Here is a 23,112-nt window from a genome sequence, read left to right on the forward strand (position 1 = left end):
GTGTGCTGTCGCCTTCTACCGTTTTGCATTAACTTCTTTGCAAAGTTATGCAACAACATTTGAAACAAGTGATTTAACAAACAAGGACTAGAATCACAGGGCATTAGAAATGACTCAGATACCCTTGAACTCCCCCTACACCCCCTCTACACCCCACCCACTGCCCCCTGTGGCAGCTGCACCCACTTGGCGGGGGGGTTGGGTTAACTCAGAGAGGAGGGTGAGGTCAAAGCCTAAAATAGCCCCCCTAGTGTTGTGAGAGGGGAGGGAGCCCAACCCTGTCCTTCTCCTCCAGTGAGAGATTCAGGTCAGTGTGGATAGAGAGAGACACTCACACCAACCAGAACCTTCTACATGAGAGACAAGCTCTGATACCAGTAGTCAGAGGTACTGAACACAGCTAGACAGTACTGGTTGACTTTGCTTTGAATTAAACTTTCATCAGAATAGTGTAGAGGAAAACCCAGAGACTATCTCACGTCTGTGACAGGTAAGGCTGGCTAGAACTGTTGGATTTGGACAATATGTGAAGGAATTGTAAATGAATGGGTTGTATAACCACATGATCTTTGAACAGGATGTGTTTTGTAAAGAGACCTCTGGACAATATTTGATTTGGAATGGTCAGATAATCTTGATGGTGGTTACTGTGTTTGGGGAAAGTTAACGTTATCGCAATTACAGTGGACTTTATACTAGTGAACAAAGTGTGTGTGTGTGTGTGTGTGTGTGTGTGTGTGTGTGTGTGTGTGTGTGTGTGTAGGTGTGTGCTTTTGTCATCAAAGTCAGTCGTGAGCATGCTGCAAAGGGACAGCAGTACAATACCTTTAATTAAACAGCAGCGGTGAAATGTCAAGTAGCTTCAAGAAATGTTTTAAGAGGCTTCAATTATTCAAAATCTTTTAAAATGCTAACCAGAGCCATAGGGTATTCACTTTGAAGGGTTGCTTTTAATTCATGATGTTTTGTCTGTTATCTTGTGAATATAAATCTGCTGTGTATTGAAGACCCATACATAACTAATCGCATTGGATTTGTATGTCTTTTTAGCAATGTGTGGTTAGTAATAATAGGACACATTGCATAGCTGATAACACTGAGATATGATAGTTTCACCTCATATGCCCTATCGACAGGTTAGCTGACAGTTATGCAGATACTTTAATGGAGCGTTTACTGTGTTAGCTAGAGGTGAACTGCTGTTGAAAGACTTACCAGGAAATACATTTTATGATCCTTCCCTGATATTTATACCCATTCTTTATTCCCCTGTGACCAGTACTGTACTGTATGTTTATTTTGGAGTTGTGTGGAGCCCAGTCTGAGGGGGAATCGATGGTAGTGATGCGTTGGCTATGTGTTTGACCTACATTCAGAGATGCCGTGTTATTTAGAGACCAGGAAGCGACAGAGCCAAGATACCTCTGGCACAGGAACCACAGGCATATTCTGTTGTTAGACCTGTTGTCATGGAGACCCTGCCTGCCTGGCGCTGGGTGTAGGACAGGTCAAGAGCATGTTCAATTCCGTTTTTTCCTGATCTAAATAGAGCCTAGGGCTTTGGCGGTCATTACATTTTGTCAGCTGGTTATTGTCATGTAAAAGACTCTCAGTCTCACGGTAATTGACCGTTAATTAACATAAACATGTTTAGCATCTCCAGGCCTCCACGCTCACAAGCCACATACAAGCTTTTGGAACATCTACATTAAAAAAAGTATAATACATCAATTTATTATACACCATCACAATAAATCCATGATTAATTTTAGGCAGGTCTAAAGAGACATTAGGATAGGAAGAAAATAGATTTCAGAAGAGCAGAATATGAGTTGGGCTAGGTTATCTGGCTATGCGCCATGCCATAGGCTGTAGGCTTGTTCATTTAGCTGACAAGATATGCTAATAAGTCCTGTGACATTATTTTACTTTATATGATTTTTAGTAAGAAGAATATTATTGAACTTAGATTAATAAAATGGAAAGGATATTTTTCCCATTCCGGAGCGAGTGCGCATATGAAGTGGCTATGTTGAGCGTAAAAGTGGTCATTTGGAACAGGTCCTATATGCTAGATTTAGAGTTATTTGGCAACTTTGGCTGTGAATTATACAAACCTTAGAATGTCTTAGAAATCAAGACATATATGGGCTGCATGATGCGACTATAGACTATTGATGATTTGAGAAAGTTGCAAAAAAAGCTTGCTCTCTTAAAAACACTATACTGTTTTGATGATAAGTGTTGATGTGATTTTAGATTGCATTTTGCATTGATTTAAGAGTGGTTAGAGGGACAATAGAGCCATGAGTACCAGGCCATTAGGACCTGATGGTACTACCAACGTATGTCCAGAGTGCATAAAAGGAGATTACCGTGAACAGTCACATAGAATTTAACTGCGGTCAGCGGCCTAGCCTACTGCGGCATAGCCTACTGCGGCCTAGCCTACTGCTGTTATGATAATCTCCTCAATAACCTTCCACTCTGATGTAAACAACTTTCAGTTGTTTCCTAATGGAATCTGGTCTGGTGTTAGGGTAGGAGGGCATCTGTCAAAGTGTTGGGTAGGAAGGCATCTGTCATAGTGAGTCAGCAGCTGATTCCAACACTGTCCCCAAGTCTCACCCCAGGACTGGTGGAGGGGGTAAAGGTCAACCAGAGCCTGACTAAACAGATGCGACCAAACGTGTGCTGTGGTGCTGCAGTAGAAACTCATTTATTCAAGATGGCTGCCATAATGAAACCCCTTAGAACAAGGCTCTGGGGTGAAGTTGGCCCTAGGTACAAATCTAGGGTGAGTTTCCTCTCCCCAAATCCTAACCTTAACTGTTAGTGAGAGAATGTCAAAATTGACTCAAGATCACTGTCTTGGGGAAACTTCACCCTAGTCCTTGAACTAGAGGAAAGAGGAAGAGGAAGTGGCTCTCTAGGAGATGAGATGACTCAGCAGTATTTTCAGCAGCAGAGCTGAGGGTGAGAAGAGGTTTTAAACTGTGGTGGAGCCCAACTGTCTTCGTCTGGTTTTTAACGGTCGGTCGTTGGAAGGCTGAAATTAGCATCTTAATATTAAATGGCCCTGCCCACCCCAGCCTGCATTATGCCCTCAGCACCATGGTGACAGGGTGGGAGTTAGGCAGGCTTAGACAGACACTATTATCCTGTTCCTGAGATAGACCAGTATTACCCTGGGTGTCACTGCACTGACATGCTGCCAGTCTTCCCCTTCGTTTCATATCAAATATCATTCATCGTTAGCCTGTAATAAGTAAATGGGGCAGTATTGTGTATGATTGTGTTGTTGTAATGTGTAATTGGCCGAAGGGAATATATTTATTCAGTAACTTTTCAGTGTTCAGTACAGTATGTGAATCAGTTTCTCCTATCATCATTGCTACAGTATATCCACTGTCTGTCACTGTATATACAGTACAGAGGAGGCTGGTCGGAGGAGATATAGGAGGACGGGCTTGTTTTAATGGCTGGAATGGAAGAATGAATGGGTATGGTACCAAACACATCAAACACATGGAAACAACGTGTTTGACTCTGTTCCATTACAATGAGCAAGTCCTCCTATAGCTCCTCCTACCAGCCTCCTCTGGTACAGTATGAGTCTGGCTTGACAGTCCAGTCCTGGCCAGGCTGGGCCAGCAGCTGTGGTAGGGAGGGGCTGGGTGGGACAGGGTCAGTTGTCATGGAGTTGTCATTGTGCCGAGACTGACCAGTTAGGTCCAGATCAGACGTGCTGTCACTGGTACTGTAGTGGAATGACTCCTCCTCATAGCTTCATTGCAAAGAATATAAGTAATTTAAAAAATATAAAATTTCAATGTGAGGCTCATAGTCTCAAAGCACAGAGACACGTCGGTCTACAGTTCAATTTACAGGCCTCACATTTGGTATTCGCGCCCTATGAATGCTGACTATGTTCATGCAACCATGTTGTCAGTACTAACCATGCGCCACCTGCTTCTATTCAGGAAATGGTTAGCATTGGCTAAGAGTCATATGCTACTGTGGAAGTGGATGGTGCCATCAGTAATGGTAGGCCATGGTTGTCTATGTGTTCTCAAGGGTATCCATTTTCTCTGCAATGTGCACTATGTGTAGATATAAATACTCCATTCTTGTGAATTTGACTCATATTTTAAACATGGAACTTATGACTTAATCGTCACCTGCTTCTGCTTTTACTGTCCTGGCAGTGGCACTCACAATCCTAACATGTTTGTCTGCTCCGTATTGAGTCTGATAACTTCAAGTTTATTTCGAGATGTTTTTGTTGTTGTAATTCAGCATATACAAAGATTTCTCATCTCAGGATTGATTTCTCTCTGGTTCTCTTAAAAGATATGTGACATGCCGAGTCCACTTCAGGGTGCGTACACTGGCAGCCTATAGATACTTTGATTGAAATGTGTACGTTTGTATTGCGTGAAAAAGTGAGCTAACAGTTACTTTGGTGTTGTTATTCCTGTGTAATTACATCTGTAAGTACAGTGTAACAAGTATTGTGATACATAGTAAAAACTCGTTGTTATACTGTAAGTTTATTTTGTAGTTGAGCATATAAAAACACTTGTCTTTGTAGGAGATGTTAGGATTTCTTTCTCTCTGGTTCTCTTAAAAGACATGTTATCATAATCTAAAGATCCTCTCTCCCCTGTCTATGTGTTGTCTCCGTGTGTGTGTGTGTGTGTGTGTGTGTGTGTGTGTGTGTGTGTGTGTGTGTGTGTGTGTGTGTGTGTGTGTGTGTGTGTGTGTGTGTAGGACATTTGCGAGGACATCTCGGACCATGTAGAGCAGATCCACGCGTTGCTGGAAACTGAATTCTCCCTGAAGCTGCTGTCCTACTCTGTGAACATCATCGTGGACATCCGCAGTGTCCAGCTGCTGTGGCACCAGCTCCGTGTCTCTGTCCTGGTACTGAAGGAGAGGCTGCTGCAGGGCCTCCAGGACTCCAACGGAAACTACACCCGACAGACAGACATCCTCCAGGCCTTCTCCCAGGACCACGACCAGGTAAATAGTACACACAACCTCTGGTACAACACTACATGTACTACTACTGTACAGTTACACAACTATAGCTAGCCTGAACTACACCCGACAGATTTATATAGGCTACACAACCCTGGCATGCACTAGTCTACAATACACACAACAGCTTTTTGTTTGGGGGGGGGTCAATTGTTTATTGAATAAGCATAAGCATAAAGAACACTTGTACAAAATGATAATGACAAATTAAACAATTGATTGAAAGATACATTTGTACAGTATGATATCCAGTTCATAAATCTCTGTTCCTCTTCGTTATTAATGATCACCAGGTCTGCAAGTTTTGGCTTGACTGGTGACATCCCCCGGCGGTATAAGTTAATATACTAGACCAATAACAGAGAGTAACAAAAAACTAAAACTTAAACAAAATCACTTTTGCAGGTAAAATAAAAATAAAAGAGAGAAAGTTACAAACCTCTCTGCCAATAACAGCTAGTTTATTTTTCAGATTACATATCCCAGTCCCTCCCTACTCAGGGCATGCCCAGACAGTCCTAGCAAAATTATGGCTTGAGAAATAGATTCTTTTTTCTTGTGAAAGGGATTCAGTGATTCAGGCCTCACCTTTTTTCTCATAGTTTGTGTTGGGAACTGTTTGTGACTACTCTTTAAAGCAGAGATGGGTTTGAGGCTTGTTTAACTCCAGAGAGTTGGAACACAGGAGTGATGGTTGCTGATAATGGGCCTCTGTACGCCTATGTAGATATTCCGTAAAAAATCTGCCGTTTCCAGCTACAATAGTCATTTACAACATTAACAATGTCTACACTGTATTTCTGATCAATTTGCTGTTATTTTAATGGACAAAAAATTTGGTTTTCTTTCAAAAACAAGGAAATGTCGAAGTGACCCCAAACTTTTGAACGGTAGTGTATATGGGGGGCAGCTATGCAACAGACCTCTTAAATGGTCAATGTCGTCTTACAAGGGCAATGAAATGCTTTGTAATAGAAACAAACGAGCAAATATTTTTTGAATGAATAGTAATTCATAATGATGTGTACAGTGCATTCGGAAAGTATTCCAACCCCTTGACTTTTCCCACATTTTGTTACATTATAGCTTTATTCTAAAATTGATTAAATACACATTTTTCCTCATCAATCTACACACAATACAGCATAATGACAAATAAAAATCAGGTTTTTAGAAATGTTTGCGAATGTATTAAAAAGGAAAAATATAAATACCTTATTTACATAAGTATTCAGACCCTTTGCTATGAGACTCGAAATTGAGCTCAGGTGCATCCCATTTCCAATGATCATCCTTGAGATGTTTCTACAAACACCTGTGGTAAATTCAATTGATTGGACATGATTAGGAAAGGCACACACCTGCCTATATAAGGTCCCACAGTTGACGGTGCATGTCAGAGCAAAAACCAAGCCATGAGGTCGAAGGAATTGTCCGTAGAGCTCCGAGACAGGATTGGGTCGAGGCACATATCTGGAGAAAGGTACAAAAAATGTCTGTAGCATTGCAGGTCCCCAGGAACACTGTGGCCTCCATCATTCTTAAATGGAAGAAGTTTGGAACCACCAAGACTCTTCCTAGAGCTGGCCGTACCGACCAAACTGAGCAATCAAGGGAGAAGGGCCTTGGTCAGGGAGGTGACCAAGAACCTGATGGTCACTCTGACAGAGCTCCAGAGTTCCTCTGTGGAGATTGGAGAACCTTCCAGAAGGACAACCATCTCTGCAGCACTCCACCAATCAAGCCTATATGGTAGAGTGGCCAGACGGAAGCCACTCTTCAGTAAAAGGCACATGACAGCCCGCTTGGAGTTTGCCCAAAGGCACCTAAAGGACTCTCAGACCATGAGAAACAAGATTCTCTGGTCTGAATGCCAAGCGTCATGTCTGGAGGAAACATGGCACCATCCCTACGGTGAAGCATGGTGGTGACAGCATCATTTTGTGGTAATGTTTTTCAGCAGCAAGGACTGGAGACTAGTCAGGATCGAGGGAAAGATGTACGGATATAAGTACAAAGAGATCCTTGATGAAAACCTGCTCCAAGACCTCAGACTGGGGCGAAGGTTCACCTTCCAACAGAACAACGACCCTAAGCACACAGCCAAGACAATGCAGGAGTGGCTTCGGGACAAGTCTCTGAATGTCCTTGAGTGGCCCAGCCAGAGCCCAGACTTGAACCTGATCAAACATCTCTGGAGAGACCTGAAAAAAGCTGTGCAGCGACGCTCCCCATTAAACCTGATAGAGCTTGAGAATAATGGGAGAAACTCCCCAAATACAGGTGTGCCAAGCTTGTAACGTCATACTCAAGAAGTCTCGAGGCTGTAATCGCTGCCAAAGGTGCTTCAACAAAGTACTGAGTAAAGGGTCTGAATACGTATGTAAATGTTATATTTCACTTTTAATACATTTGCTAAAATTGATAAAAACCTGTTTTTGCTTTGTGATTATGGGGTTTTGTGTGTAAATTGATGAGGGAAAAAAACAATTGAATCCATTTTAGAATAAGGCTGTAACGTAACTGTAACGATGTGCGCTGAGAGTCGGGAAGCAAGTTCAGGGAGTGAGTGATTTAATAAATGAACACAACATAATACAAAATAAGAAACACGAACAACGCACAGACATGACACAGAAACAGAAACCATAACGCCTGGGGAAGGAACCAAAGGGAGTGACATATATAGGGAAGGTAATCAGGGAGGTGATGGAGTCCAGGTGAGTCTGATGATGCGCAGGTGTGCGTAACTATGGTGACAGGTGTGCGCCACAACGAGCAGCCTGGTGACCTAGAGGCCGGATCAGGAGCACACGTGACAGTAACAAAATGTGGGAAAAGTGAAGGGGTCTGAATACTTTCCGAATGCACCCTTACTTTTTAAAAATCTATTTAACCTTTATTTAACTAGGCAAGTCAGTTAAGAACAAATTATTATTTACAATGACGGCCTACACCGGCCAAACCCGGACGAAGCTGGGCAAATTGTGCGCCGCCCTATGGGACTCCCAATCACGGCTGGTTGTGATACAGCCTGGATTCGAACCAGGGTGTCTGTAGTGACGCCTCTAGCACTGAGATACAGTGCCTTAGACTGCTGCGCCACTTGGAAGCTCCACAGCTACTTCCCGTGACTGTAGCTGCTGGCAAAGTAATTCAAAGCCTATACTTCATCACTCAGGATTTAACTTTCCAGTGCTACTATTTTTGCCATATTATGTTGTTATTAAAACTAAATCAGACAACCCCATAGTAGAATAGCTTACCTATTTACAGAGTTGGCTTGTTGTGTGTTCTATGCAAGATAAATATTCCTCTCCGGCCGCATTCAAGTTGCAAGAGCCATACTGACAAGCAGTAAATGTACTACAATTTGTGGGAAAACACTTTTGTAAATAGTTTTGGCAAATGTATTTTGAAAGCAGTTTTGGCCTTTGTTAAAAAAGAGGGGGATCCCAGTTTTACATTGCTACCACGTTTATTTCTCTACTCCTTCAATTGCGCGTATGGCATCATTATACAAATGCAGTTTTACAAACTGTGTTTCAAGCATGGTTATGGGGCAGCTGTGCAACAGAGCTCTTAAAGGGGCAATATTGTCTTAAAAGGACAATGTCACTGTGTAATAGAAACAAAAAAAAACATTTGTGTGAATAAATACATTCCATGTAGAAAATGATCGATAATGTCAAAAGCTGCACTGAAGTCTAACAAAACAGCTCCCACAATCTTATCAATTTATCTCTGCCAATCATCAGTCATTTGTGTCAGTACGTACATGTTGAGTGCCCTTCCCTATAATCATGCTGAAAGTCTGTTGTTAATTTGTTTACTGTGAAATAGCATTGTATCTGGTCCAACAGATACGTTTTTTTCTCCAAAAGTTTACTAAGTATCGATAGCAAGCTGATTGGTCGGCTTTTTGAACCAGTAAAGGGTGCTTTGCTATTCTTGGTAAGCGGAATGACGTTTGCTTCCCTCCAGGTCTGACGACATAAACTTTCCAGTAGGCTTAGATTGAAGAGATGAGTCATTGCACCTCAAAAAGCACAAGACGATCTCAGATTGTTCTGAAATCATTTCTGTAGTTAGAAACAGATAAGATTAGCATTCCTGAAACATTATTTTATTGAAAGATAAATTGAATATTACGAAATTAAGCTAATTGATTGCACCCAAATTGGCCAATTAACTTTTCATTTTTAGCACCATATGGTCAGAACCTGGTAATATCAGGATGTATGATGGGAAATTAACCTAACAACTTCAATGACTGATTACTCTGAACAGTGGGGAAAACCATCACCAAATTCCCTGAAAATACATTGCATAGGTTGATTAAACAATTCTCCAAGTCGCAGCTTCATACTACTTGTCAAACATAGAGAACTGATACTGCATACTGGCCATTGGGGTGGGCTTGTGGTGGGGGGTCTATTGGTGGCTTTTAACCATTTATTCCTCACTTCTTAATCATTATTAAGAAGAGTTTTGGGCCAGATCTGAAGTTGGATACTATATTTATTGAATATTATATGCATCCTATAAATTGAAATGGCCAAGTTGGGTGCCATCAATGAACTTTATTTCTTAGAGTTCAAATTGTCTTTCAATAAAATAATGTTGCAGGAATGCTTATCTGTTTCTGTCTAACAACAGACACCATTTCAGAAAAATCCGAGATGGTGGGTGTGGCTTGCTGAAATAAAATGGAAAGACCCAGATGGCAAATAGGAGTGTCAATATAGTCCGGTAACATCCTCAGTAATTCTCCATTCAAGTTGTCAGTACCAAGGGCCTCATTTATCTACGTGCATGCGCACAAAAAATACTTTAAACCTTGCGCGTGCCAGTTTTCCGCAAAGGTTGGTATTTGTAAACGTTGAACTTGACGGGAAGTATGCGTATCTTCCACGCAAATCTAAAAACTTCGAGAAAGCTTGATCAACTGTATTTCAAGCAAATATGCGTATTGTTCGTTTGGGGGATTTTTATTTATATTTTATTTATTTTAATTTTATTTTTATTTCACCTTTATTTAACCAGGTAGGCTAGTTGAGAACAAGTTCTCATTTACAACTGCGACCTGGCCGAGATAAAGTAAAGCAGTTCGACACAAACAACAACACAGAGTTACACATGGAATAAACAAACATACAGTCAATAATACAGTAGAAAAAAAGTATATATACAGTGTGTGCAAATGAGGTAAGATAAGAGCGGTAAGGCAATAAATAGGCCATAGTGGCGAGGTAATTACGATATAGCAATTAAACACTGGAGTGATAGATGTGCAGAAGATGAATGTGCAAGTTGAGATACTGGGTGCAAAGGAGCTAAATAAATAAATACAGCATGGGGATGAGGTAGTTGGATGGGCTATTTACAGATGGGCTATGTACAGGTGCAATGATCTGTGAGCTGCTCTGACAGCTGGTGCTTGAAGTTAGTGAGGGAGGTAAGAGTCTCCAGCTTCAGCGATTTTTGCAGTTCGTTCCATTCATTGGAAGCAGAGAACTGGAAGGAAAGGCGGCCAAAGTAGGAATTGGCTTTGGGGGTGACAGTGAAATATACAGTGGGGAGAACAAGTATTTGATACACTGCCGATTTTGCAGGTTTTCCTACTTACAAAGCATGTAGAGGTCTGTAATTTTTTATCATAGGTACACTTCAACTGTGAGAGACGGAATCTAAAACAAACATCCAGAAAATCACATTGTATGATTTTTAAGTAATTAATTTGCATTTTATTGCATGACATAAGTATTTGATCACCTACCAACCAGTAAGTAAGTCGCTCTGGATAAGAGCGTCTGCTAAATGACTTAAATGTAAATGTAAATGTAAGAATTCCGGCTCTCACAGAAGCCCTCCTGTTCTCCACTCATTACCTGTATTAACTGCACCTGTTTGAACTCGTTACCTGTATAAAAGACACCTGTCCACACACTCAATCAAACAGACTCCAACCTCTCCACAATGGCCAAGACCAGAGAGCTGTGTAAGGACATCAGGGATAAAATTGTAGACCTGCACAAGGCTGGGATGGGCTACAGGACAATAGGCAAGCAGCTTGGTGAGAAGGCAACAACTGTTGGCGCAATTATTAGAAAATGGAAGAAGTTCAAGATGACGGTCAATCACCCTCGGTCTGGGGCTCCATGCAAGATCTCACCTCGTGGGGCATCAATGATCATGAGGAAGGTGAGGGATCAGCCCAGAACTACACGGCAGGACCTGGTCAATGACCTGAAGAAAGCTGGGACCACAGTCTCAAAGAAAACCATTAGTGACACACTACGCTGTCATGGATTAAAATCCTGCAGCGCACGCAAGGTCCCCCTGCTCAAGCCAGCGCATGTCCAGGCCCGTCTGAAGTTTGCCAATGACCATCTGGATGTTCCAGAGGAGGAATGGGAGAAGGTCATGTGGTCTGATGAGACAAAAATAGAGCTTTTTGGTCTAAACTCCACTCGCCGTGTTTGGAGGAAGAAGAAGGATGAGTACAACCCCAAGAACACCATCCCAACCGTGAAGCATGGAGGTGGAAACATCATTCTTTGGGGATGCTTTTCTGCAAAGGGGACAGGACGACTGCACCGTATTGAGGGGAGGATGGATGAGGCCATGTATCGCGAGATCTTGGCCAACAACCTCCTTCCCTCAGTAAGAGCATTGAAGATGGGTCGTGGCTGGGTCTTCCAGCATGACAACGACCCGAAACACACAGCCAGGGCAACTAAGGAGTGGCTCCGTAAGAAGCATCTCAACGTCCTGGAGTGGCCTAGCCAGTCTCCAGACCTGAACCCAATAGAAAATAACCTGCCCAGGGACTGCGGTTGAAAATTAGCCGGCTGGCTAAAACCGGCACTTTTACTGAAACGTTGATTAATGTGCACTGTCCCTGTAAAAATAAACTCAAACTCAAACTCAAAATCTTTGGAGGGAGCTGAAAGTCCGTATTGCCCAGCGACAGCCCCGAAACCTGAAGGATCTGGAGAAGGTCTGTATGAAGGAGTGGGCCAAAATCCCTGCTGCAGTGTGTGCAAACCTGGTCAAGAACTACAGGAAACGTATGATCTCTGTAATTGCAAACAAAGGTTTCTGTACCAAATATTAAGTTCTGCTTTTCTGATGTATCAAATACTTATGTCATGCAATAAAATGCAAATTAATTACTTAAAAATCATACAATGTGATTTTCTGGATTTTTGTTTTAGATTCCGTCTCTCACAGTTGAAGTGTACCTATGATAAAAAATTACAGACCTCTACATGCTTTGTAAGTAGGAAAACCTGCAAATTCGGCAGTGTATCAAATACTTATTCTCCCCACTATACCTGCTGGAGCGCGTGCTGCGGGTGGGTGCTGCTATGGTGACCAGTGATCTGAGATAAGGCGCAGCTTTACCTAGCAAAGACTTGTAGATGACCTGGATCCAGTAGGTTTGGCGACGAGTATGAAGCGAGGGCCAGCCAACGAGAGCGTACAGGTTGCAGTGGTGGGTATTATATGGGGCTTTGGTGACAAAACGGATGGCACTGTGATAGACAGCATCCAATTTGTTGAGTAGAGTGTTGGAGGCTATTTTGTAAATGACATCGCCGAAGTCGAGGATCGGTAGGATAGTCAGTTTTACGAGGGTTTGTTTGGCAGCATGAGTGAAGGATGCTTTGTTGCGAAATAGGAAGCCGATTCTAGATTTCATTTTGGATTGGAGATGCTTAATGTGGGTCTGGAAGGAGAGTTTACAGTCTAACCAGACACCTAGGTATTTGTAGTTGTCCACATATTCTAGGTCAGAACCGTCCAGAGTAGTGATACTGGACAGGCGGGCAGGTGCAGGCAGCGATCGGTTGAAGAGCATGCATTTAGTTTTACTAGCATTTAAGAGCAGTTGGAGGCCACGGAAGGAGAGCTGAATGGCATTGAAGCTCGTCTGGAGGTTAGTTAGCACAGTGTGCAAAGAAGGGCCAGATGTATACAGAATGGTATCGTCTGCGTAGAGGTGGATCAGAGAATCACCAGCAGCAAGAGCGACATCATTGATGTATACAGAGAAGAGAGTCGGCCCGAGAACTGAACAATGTGGCACCCCCATAGAGACTGCCAGAGGTCCGTACAACAGGCCCTCCGATTTGACACACTGAACTGTATCGGAGAAGTATTTGGTGAACCAGGCGAGGCAGTTATTTGAGGAACCAAGGCTGTTGAGTCTGCCGATAAGAACGTGGTGATTGACAGAGTCGAAAGCCTTGGCCAGGTCGATGAATACAGCTGCACAGTATTGTCTCTTATCGATGGCAGTTATGATATAGTTTAGGACCTTGAGCGTGGCTGAGGTGCACCCATGACCAGCTCGGAAGCCAGATTGCATAGCGGAGAAGGTACGGTGGGATTCGAAATGGTCGGTGATCTGTTTGTTAACTTGGCTTTCGAAGACCTTAGAAAGGCAGGGTAGGATAAATATAGGTCTGTAGCAGTTTGGGTCTAGAGTGTTTCCCCATTTGAAGAGGGGGATGACCGCGGCAGCTTTCCAATCTTTGGGGATCTCAGATGATACGAAAGAGAGGTTGAACAGGCTAGTAATAGGGGTTGCAACAATTTCGGCAGATAGTTTTAGAAAGAGAGGGTCCAGATTGTCTAGCCCGGCTGATTTGTAGGGGTCCAGATTTTGCAGCTCTTTCAGAACATCAGCTATCTGGATTTGGGAGATTTTTGATGCACGGGAATTATACAGTGGTGGAAAAAGTAGCCAATTGTTGTAACGGCTGTCCTCCTCCTCTTCAGACGAAGAGGAGGAGTAGGGATTGGACCAAAGTGCAGCGTGATAATTTGACATAATGAAGTTTATTAAAGTAAAAACGAAAACCGAAAACACTTCAACAAACTACAAAATAACAAAACGATGTAGACAGACCTGAACATGGAACTTACATAAATACACGAAGAACTCACGAACAGGAACAGACTACATCAAACCGAAACAGTCCCGTGTGGTGCAACATACACAGACACAGAAGACAATCACCCACAAACAAACAGTGTGAACAGCCTACCTTTATATGGTTCTCAATCAGAGGAAACGTCAAACACCTGTCCCTGATTGAGAACCATATAAGGCTAATTAACCTGACCTAAACATAGAAACACAAAACATAGAATGCCCACCCCAACTCACGCCCTGACCAACTAAACACATACAAAATTAACAGAAAACAGGTCAGGAACGTGACAGAACCCCCCCCTCAAGGTGCGAACTCCGGACGCACCACCAAAAGTCTAGGGGAGGGTCTGGGTGGGCATCTGTCCACGGTGGCGGCTCAGGCTCTGGGCGTGGTCCCCATCCCACCATAAAAAACCCCCGCTTTTTTATCCCCCTCTCAATGACCACCCTCCAAATAACCCCACCTAAATTAAGGGGCATCACCGGGATAAGGAGCAGCACCGGGATAAGGGGCAGCTCCGGACTGAGGGACGGCAGCTCCGGACTGAGGGACGGCAGCTCCGGACTGAGGGACGGCAGCTCCGGACTGAGGGACGGCAGCTCCGGACTGAGGGACGGCAGCACCGGACTGGATGGCGGATCCTGGCTGGCTGGCTCTGGCGGATCCTGGCTGGCTGGCTCTGGCGGATCCTGGCTGGCTGGCTTTGGCGGATCCTGGCTGGATGACGGCTCTGGCGGATCCTGGCTGGATGACGGCTCTGGCTGGTCATGGCTGGATGACGGCTCTGGCTGGTCATGGCTGGATGACGGCTCTGGCTGGTCATGGCTGGATGACGGCTCTGGCTGGTCATGGCTGGATGACGGCTCTGGCTGGTCATGGCTGGATGACGGCTCTGGCTGGTCATGGCTGGATGACGGCTCTGGCTGGTCATGGCTCGCTGACGGCTCTGGCTGGTCATGGCTCGCTGACGGCTCTGGCTGGTCATGGCTCGCTGACGGCTCTGGCTGGTCATGGCTCGCTGACGGCTCTGGCTGGTCATGGCTCGCTGACGGCTCTGGCTGATCCTGTCTGGCGGAAGGCTCTGGCTGATCCTGTCTGGCGGAAGGCTCTGGCTGATCCTGTCTGGCGGAAGGCTCTGGCTGATCCTGTCTGGCAGAAGGCTCTGGCTGATCCTGTCTGGCGGAAGGCTCTAGCGGCTCCTGTCTGGCGGAAGGCTCTAGCGGCTCCTGTCTGGCGGACGGCTCTGAAGGCTCATGGCAGACGGGCGGCTTTGCAGGCTCATGGCAGACGGGCGGCTTTGAAGGCTCAGTACCGACGGGCAGTTCATGCGGCGCTTGGCAGACGGACAGTTCAGACGGCGTTGGGCAGACGGGCAGTTCAGGCGACGTTGGGCAGACGGGCAGTTCAGGCGCCGCTTGGCGGACGGCAGACTCTGGCCGGCTGAGACGCACTGTAGGCCTGGTGCGTGGTACCGGAACTGGAGGTACCGGGCTAAGGACACGCACCATCAGGCTAGTGCGGGGAACAACAACAGGGCACACTGGACTCTCAAGGCGTACTATAGGCCTGGTGCGTGGTACCGGCACTGGTGTTACCGGGCTGAGGGCACGCACATCAGGGCGAGTACGGGGAGAAGGAACAGTGCGTACAGGGCTCTGGAGACGCACAGGAGGCTTGGTGCGTGGTGTAGGCACTGGTGGTACTGGGCTGGAGACACGCACCATAGGGCTAGTGCGTGGAGGAGGAACAGGGCTCTGGAGACGCACTGGAAGCCTGGTGCGTGGTGTAGGCACTGGTGGTACTGGGCTGGAGCGGGGAGGTGGCGCCGGAAATACCGGACCGTGCAGGCGTACTGGCTCCCTTGAGCACTGAGCCTGCCCAACCTTACCTGGTTGTATGCTCCCCGTCGCCCGACCAGTGCGGGGAGGTGGAATAACCCGCACCGGGCTATGTAGGCGAACCGGGGACACCATGCGTAAGGCTGGTGCCATGTAAGCCGGCCCGAGGAGACGCACTGGTGGCCAGATATGTAGAGCCGGCTTCATGGCACTTGGCTCAATGCTCAATCTGGCCCGGCCGATACGAGGAGCTGGTATGTACCGCACCGGGCTGTGCACACGTACAGGAGACACCATGCGCTCTACTGCGTAACACGGTGTCTGCCCGTACTCTCGCTCTCCACGGTAAGTACAGGGAGTAGGCGCAGGTCTCCTACCTGACTTCGCCACTCTCCCTTTTAGCCCCCCCCAAGAAATTTTTGGGGTTTACTCACAGGCTTCCTTGCTAGTCGCGTACCCTCATAACTCCGGTTCCTCTCTCCGGTTGCCTCTGCTCTCCTAATCGCCTCCAGCTGTTCCCATGGGAGGCGATCTCTTCCAGCCAGGATCTCCTCCCATGTGTAGCAACCCTTGCCGTCCAAAACATCCTCCCATGTCCACGAGTCCTGTTTTTTTTTCCGCTGTTGCTGGTTCCTCTCACGCTGCTTGATCCATGGTTGGTGGGTGATTCTGTAACGGCTATCCTCCTCCTCTTCAGACGAAGAGGAGGAGTAGGGATTGGACCAAAGCGCAGCGTGATAATTTGACATAATGAAGTTTATTAAAGTAAAAACGAAAAACGAAAACACTTCAACAAACTACAAAATAACAAAACGATGTAGACAGACCTGAACATGGAACTTACATAAATACACGAAGAACTCACGAACAGGAACAGACTACATCAAACGAACGAACAAACCGAAACAGTCCCGTGTGGTGCAACATACACAGACACAGAAGACAATCACCCACAAACAAACAGTGTGAACAGCCTACCTTTTTATGGTTCTCAATCAGAGGAAACGTCAAACACCTGTCCCTGATTGAGAACCATATAAGGCTAATTAACCTGACCTAAACATAGAAACACAAAACATAGAATGCCCACCCCAACTCACGCCCTGACCAACTAAACACATACAAAATTAACAGAAAACAGGTCAGGAACGTGACAATTGTCATATTTGAGTAAAAGTAAAAATACCTTAATAGAAAAGGACTCAAGTAAAAGTAAAATTAACCCAGTAAAATACTACTTGAGTAAGTCAAAGTATTTGGCTTTAAATATACGTAAGTATCAAAAGTAAATGTGTAAATAATTTCAAATTCCTTATATTAATAAGCAAACAAGACGGCACAATTTTCATATATATATATTTTTACCGATAGCCAGGGGCACACTCCAACACTCAGACATTATTTACATAAGAAGCATTTGTGTTTAGTGAGTCCACCAGATCAGCGGCAGTAGAGATTACCAGGCATGTTCAATTGATACTTGCATGAATTTGACCATTTTCCTTTCCTGCTACGCATTAAAAATGTAACGAGTACTTTTGGGTGTCAGGGAAAATGTATGGAGTAAAAAGTACATTATTTTCTTTTAGGAATGTATTGAAGTAAAAGTAGAAGTTGTCTTTACACCACTGGAATTATAATAATGGTAAACTAATAAAAACATTAAAACGTGGGCCTAATGATAAAACAGATGCATTTGCCATTGGTAAAGAGATCGCATTGCAGTATGTCGTCTGTTTATTTTACTTTTATTATATAGGCCTAAATCATAATCATATTGCAGTACATGTAGCTCCTTTTCTGACATAACTGGTTTAAATGATTCCCGCTACACAACAAATAGTAGGCTACCATTTATCAATCGCTCATTCAATAGCCAAGCTTGACTGTATTGGTAGGCTACAATATTGCTGTGCAATAGGATTAGGAGCGCGACATCATAGCCTATTTCATTTCAGAGCCTACACCAAGGCAGGAGATAGAAACACAATAATGTACTGATAAACAAAATATTGAACAACAATTCGTCTTTTGCATAGAGGTGTGGGCTGTAGCATTTACTTTTGAATTGTTCTAAATTGCGCGGCCAGTGTTTGGCACTCGCTTTGCGGCATGCATTTTTAGTTTGGAAAAGTCACTGCATCATTCTTTCCACACCTCAACAGATATATATATCAAATTTGCCTTCTTTTTTTTTTTACTATCATGGCCCAGTTCCAACATCTCCAAATCATACAGCAAATGAGGATGTTTCTATTACCATAAAAGGTGAATGGAGGGCGTTTTCCAAGCGAGGCTGTAGCACTCGTTCATGACCGCACAAATATAATATGGCTCTGATTTGTCATTGAAAACATTTGTACACTGAGTATACAAATCCAGGTGAACGCTAAGATCCTTTATAGATGTCACTTGATAAATCCACTTCAATCAGTGTAGATGAATGGGAGTAGACAGGTTAAAAGGAGGATTTTTAAATATTGAGACAATTGAGACATGGATTGTGTACGTGTGGCATACAGAGGGTGAATGGGTAAGAAAAAGATTGAAGTGCCATTAAACAGGGTATGGTAGTTGGTGCCCGGGCACCGTTTTTCACGCTAAACAGTTTCCTGCGTGTATCAAGAATGGTCCACCACCCACATGACATCCAGCCAACTGGACACAACTGTGGGAAGCATTGGAGTCAACATGGGCCAGCATCCCTGTGGAACACTTTTGACATCTTGTCCATGCCCTGATCAACTGAGGCTGTTCTGAGGGCGAGGGGGGGTGCAACTCAATATTAAGAAGGTGTCCTTAATGTTTTGTACACTCAGTGTATATGTTACTTGCGACAGTTTGCTAAATCAATAGAGGAAGAGGTGAAACAAGAGGGAAAACTGGGACCAAATCAGTCTTCTCCAGCAGGTGGAGTTTTTCATTTTTTTTACTTCACCAAGCGAGGAGTTTTTCTACGGAGGTCAATGACAGTGTCGAATTTGGTTAACAAAAAATATAATTGATTATTTGCTACGTGTGTGTGGCTTATGTAATCAAATAGAAGTTTTGTAATGCTTATGTTTTTACGAGTGTAGGACATTTGACATCCTGGCAACTTTGAGAAAAAACACTTTATATCAGAGTTGTGCCTGTTGTTTACATGCGTATCTGCCCTCTCATTGGCTAGAATGTTCCCACCTGCCTTCCATTTTTGAGGAAATGTATTTTCATTGTTACAGCGGCCACTAGAGTATCTGATCAATATAATGTATAATCTGTGATAAATCCCAATAATTTATCAATTCTAGAATCTCCACGTATGCCAGAATTGTGTAAGAAATGTATGCACGGTCGATAAATGAGGCCCCAGGTGGTTTGTCATTATTGATAGACAACAATACATGTTTTTGCTTCTTCCACACTCACTTTACAAAATAAAAAATGATCATGCTTGTCTTTCATAATTTGGTCAATTATGCATGGTTATGAAGGTTAAGTTTGTCTAAATGTCTAAATGTTCTAATTCTGCCAATGAAAAAGTAATTCAAGTAGTTGGCAATATCAGAGGGTTTCGTGATGAATGAGCTGTGTTCGTCTTTTCGCCTAAAATGTCATTTAAGGTGCGCCAAAGTTTTTTACTATCATCCTTTATATCATTTATCTTTGTTTCCTAGTGCACTTTCTTCTTCTTTTTGCTTATTCAATTGTATGCCAAACGGAAGGGTCATCAGTTAAAGCAAGTTTAGCTAAGGTTCTGAGCAGGCCTTGTTAAATGATATGGTTACACAGACAGAACAATGGAAGGATGTGTGTGTGTTCACTGGATCTCCTGGCCTGTCCACAGGACATGCTGTTCTCTTCAGTCGTCCACTGGATATCCTGGCCTCTACGCTAAGCTTTTGGTACATTTTTGTTGAGGAGACTAACTCCCACACACTGTGTACATAAAACACCAGGTAAATGGAGAGAAACATTTTGAGAGAAAGAAAAAATTGCCAAGTTGCACGTCAAAGCTTCTGTCCATCCAGTGTCTTTTACATAGAGAGTGCAGTGCACACCACCCCGTGGCCCATGCAGGAATTACTACTGATAACTCCATGGATGTGCAATTTGATTTACTGTAGTATAATGTAGACTCTTAGGAGTTGCTCCTCTTTTATGTTGGAAAACACAACCCCTTTTGGTTAATTAAGAGGCAATCTGCGATTGATACATAAATGCTTTTACTTTTCATTTCATGATATATGCAGCCTTTGATTATTGAAGAGTATAACGTATAAATCCCTCATGAGCTTAGTTCAACTGTCATACCCTATCAGAACCCAAAATATCAGCTTGTTTTACTATGTAATATAAGCAATTTTAAATAAATACTGTATAGCTTCAAAACGTGGTTAAAGCTATACTTTTGATCTAATGGATGGTCAGTCCTTGTATCCATATCTTTGTCTATGAATTTGGGAGTGGTTACATTTCTCCAGCTCCATCCCTCAGCTGTTTACCAAAACAGTAGCAGGCCGGCGCTTTGTTGTTGTTTTGAACTGCAGATTGTCCATCTAAGGCATTGTAACTTGAATATTCGGAGTTAACTTAAGTGGTGTGTTAATCATATGTTTCTCTCCCCTCCGTGTGTCCCCCCCCCCAGGCTCGCCTGGATGCTCTGACCGAAGTGGACGACTGTGGCCAGCTGACCATTAAGTGCAGTCAGGACTACTTCTCCCTGGACTGTGGCATCACAGCCTACGAGCTCAGCGACTACAGCCCCAGTGAGGACCAGGAAGGTACTAGGGGACCAGGCCAGGGCCAGGATCCCCGGTGTAGCTACCCCGAGCTGGAGAGAGACTTCCCAGAGCTCATCCAGAGTGTGGATCTCCTAACCATCACGGTCAAGCAGAACCAGAACCAAGGGGTCGTCCCAGAGCAGGAGGAGGAGGAGCCAGGGACTTACATAGAGAGACTGAGAGACACACTCTGTAGCGGAGGAGAGGTCAACAATCCTGCACCAGGACCCACAATGCACTGCGGTGCGCCCCAGAACGAGAGCACTCTGCTCTCCAAGCGCCCACTCCAGGGCAGCGTGAGTAACGAGGTGTCCCCCACCCAGCCCTCCCTGCCTAAGAAGCCCATGTACCTGGAGGGAGAGACTGAGACCAGCCTCAGCCTGAGGAGATCCACACTGCCTTCCTCTCTTCAGTTCCAGGCAGACCTGAGCCGGAGCACCCCCTCCCTCCTGGACCCTCCGGACCGCTCCAAGTTCTGGCTGGAGCTGGACGCTGTGTACCCCAGTAACGCCAGCCAGTCCTACAACAGCCTGCATGCAATGAATGACAGGAACCTGCAGGCCAGCAGACAGAGCGAGGCTGGACGGTACCAGAGACAGGGGGGCCCTGCTGGAGCTCACATCCCCCTGCAGAGGAGCTCCTCAGAGGCAGGGCGGGGAGGCCATTTCCCCCAAGACATCTCCCCCATCCCCATCCCCTTCTCAGGCACTGGGGAATGCAACAGGGACATGGATGATCCACAGACAGTCAGAGACACAGACAGCCCCCTACTTTCTCCCATGAGGGGGCCCTTGGACCACGAATCCCATGACGAGGCCTCCAGCGAGGACTCCAGTCCCCTCACCAAAGCAGCCGACTGGATCATCCAGCGCCCGGGGCCCCAGGGGCCCAAGCTCCACCACCAAGCTCAAGCCTTAGCCGAAGCTAGCCCTAACCCCAGCGAGGAGCGGTGGTTCGGGTCAGATGAGTTCTTGGCTCTGCCCGCACAGCTGAAGAAGACAGAGATGCTGGCTATGAAGCTGGAGACCCTGGCCAAGGCGCTGCCCCAGAGACCCGGCCACCAAGGACACCACGAGTCCATCCAGGATGTGGACGACTGGGAGCTGACTGAGGTCAACTCAGATTGGGAGGGCGACGGCCCGGGCAGCCCCAACCCCACTGTGGGCCTCCAACAGCCCTACAAGAGGCCCTTCCGGGTGGGGATGGGGCGTTTTTCGCCGACCTCGTCCAGCGACATGGCTCCGTCCCTGGATGAGAGCCTTGAGTCGGGCCCCCTCAGTGACCTACTGTCTGAGGACGAGGCCTGGAGCTCCGGGGAGAGTAGGATGAGAGACAACAACAGGGGCTGGAGCTCCGGTGAGACCCGAGGGAGCTCTACTGGCTCCAGAAGGAGAGACAGCAACAGGTTACCGCTGCAGCCCACCACCACTACCATGGCCCCCCACATAGAGACACAGTGTAAACCCCTCATCCAACAGTTACAGGATGACATCCAGCACCACGACAACCACCCAGACATATGGGGCAAGATCGAGGTAAGGAGAGCCACAGCTTCTGTCACAAACAGTTTTACTGTGAGGATGTTGTTGTTTCAAGCATTGGTTATTCTAGTACCTGACATTTACAGTAGATGGCTCCAACGTTCATGTATCCCCAACTAGAAAGTGTTGCTAAATCATTCCTGCTCATAATGATGGTGTCTATATGAATTCAAATGTCAACACATATTGACCCGTGTGGCTACGAAAAAAAGTCTGAAAGTGTATGAACTCACTACTGTAAGTCGCTCTGGATAAGAGCGTCTGCTAAATTGCTGAGATGTAAAAAAATTAATAAATATTCAAAGGTCAGTTGTTAAGTGACAGGTGCAGTATTGATGAAGTGATTTATGAACAGATCAATCATTGCTGTCACCCTGCGTATGGTAATATGACATTAGTACACAACATACAAGGAAAGGTTTCCTCCACCGTCAGACGGAGGATTGAAGTTATTTGACAATGCTTTAATACCTACACATCAGAGGAGACGGTTTAACCTGCTTTTGAGGATCATTCAGCAAATTGTTGCCAAGTAGAAAGCATACTGCATTCCTGTATCTTCTGAGCCAATTCTTATATGTACATAATCAAAATAATCAAACTTGACAACAAACCCAGCCAGCACATCAAAAGCTTAGTGAAACACTTGTCTTCTCTCTACTCTCACATAGAGTAGCCTCATAGAAACCACTAACCAGTGCATTGCGACCTTCCTTCTCCTGTCTGCCTCTCATGTTAATGTCTCCCATCCAACGATGTAATTAGACCATTAGGTAAATAATGAAGAGCATGTAATCAAGTCTCTGAAGGAGCTGGGAGCTAATTGATGATTTGATGAGAGTAAGAGACCCAGGAAACCTGCAGGACAATATACTCAGAGAGAGAGAGAGAGAGAGAGAAGTAATGAGAGAGAGAGGGGGAGAGAGAGAGAGAGAGAGAGAGAGAGGGGGAAAAAAACAGAAAACTAGAATGCTATTTG

General features: G+C 45.0%; 1 protein-coding gene across 1 annotated transcript in view; it reads left to right on the top strand.

Moving 5' to 3' along the window:
* The window catches only part of akap6 (A kinase (PRKA) anchor protein 6), a 170,144-nt gene that overhangs the window by 10,911 nt on the left and 136,121 nt on the right, over positions 1-23,112 (top strand). The window contains exons 2-3 of the mRNA XM_039009773.1: positions 4,774-5,025; positions 20,457-22,127. Of these exons, the coding sequence (XP_038865701.1) occupies positions 4,774-5,025; positions 20,457-22,127 (1,923 nt within the window). The remainder of the gene's footprint in view (positions 1-4,773; positions 5,026-20,456; positions 22,128-23,112) is intronic.

This window comes from Salvelinus namaycush, chromosome 15 (genome assembly GCF_016432855.1).
Source record: "Salvelinus namaycush isolate Seneca chromosome 15, SaNama_1.0, whole genome shotgun sequence".
Lineage (NCBI taxonomy): Eukaryota > Metazoa > Chordata > Actinopteri > Salmoniformes > Salmonidae > Salvelinus > Salvelinus namaycush.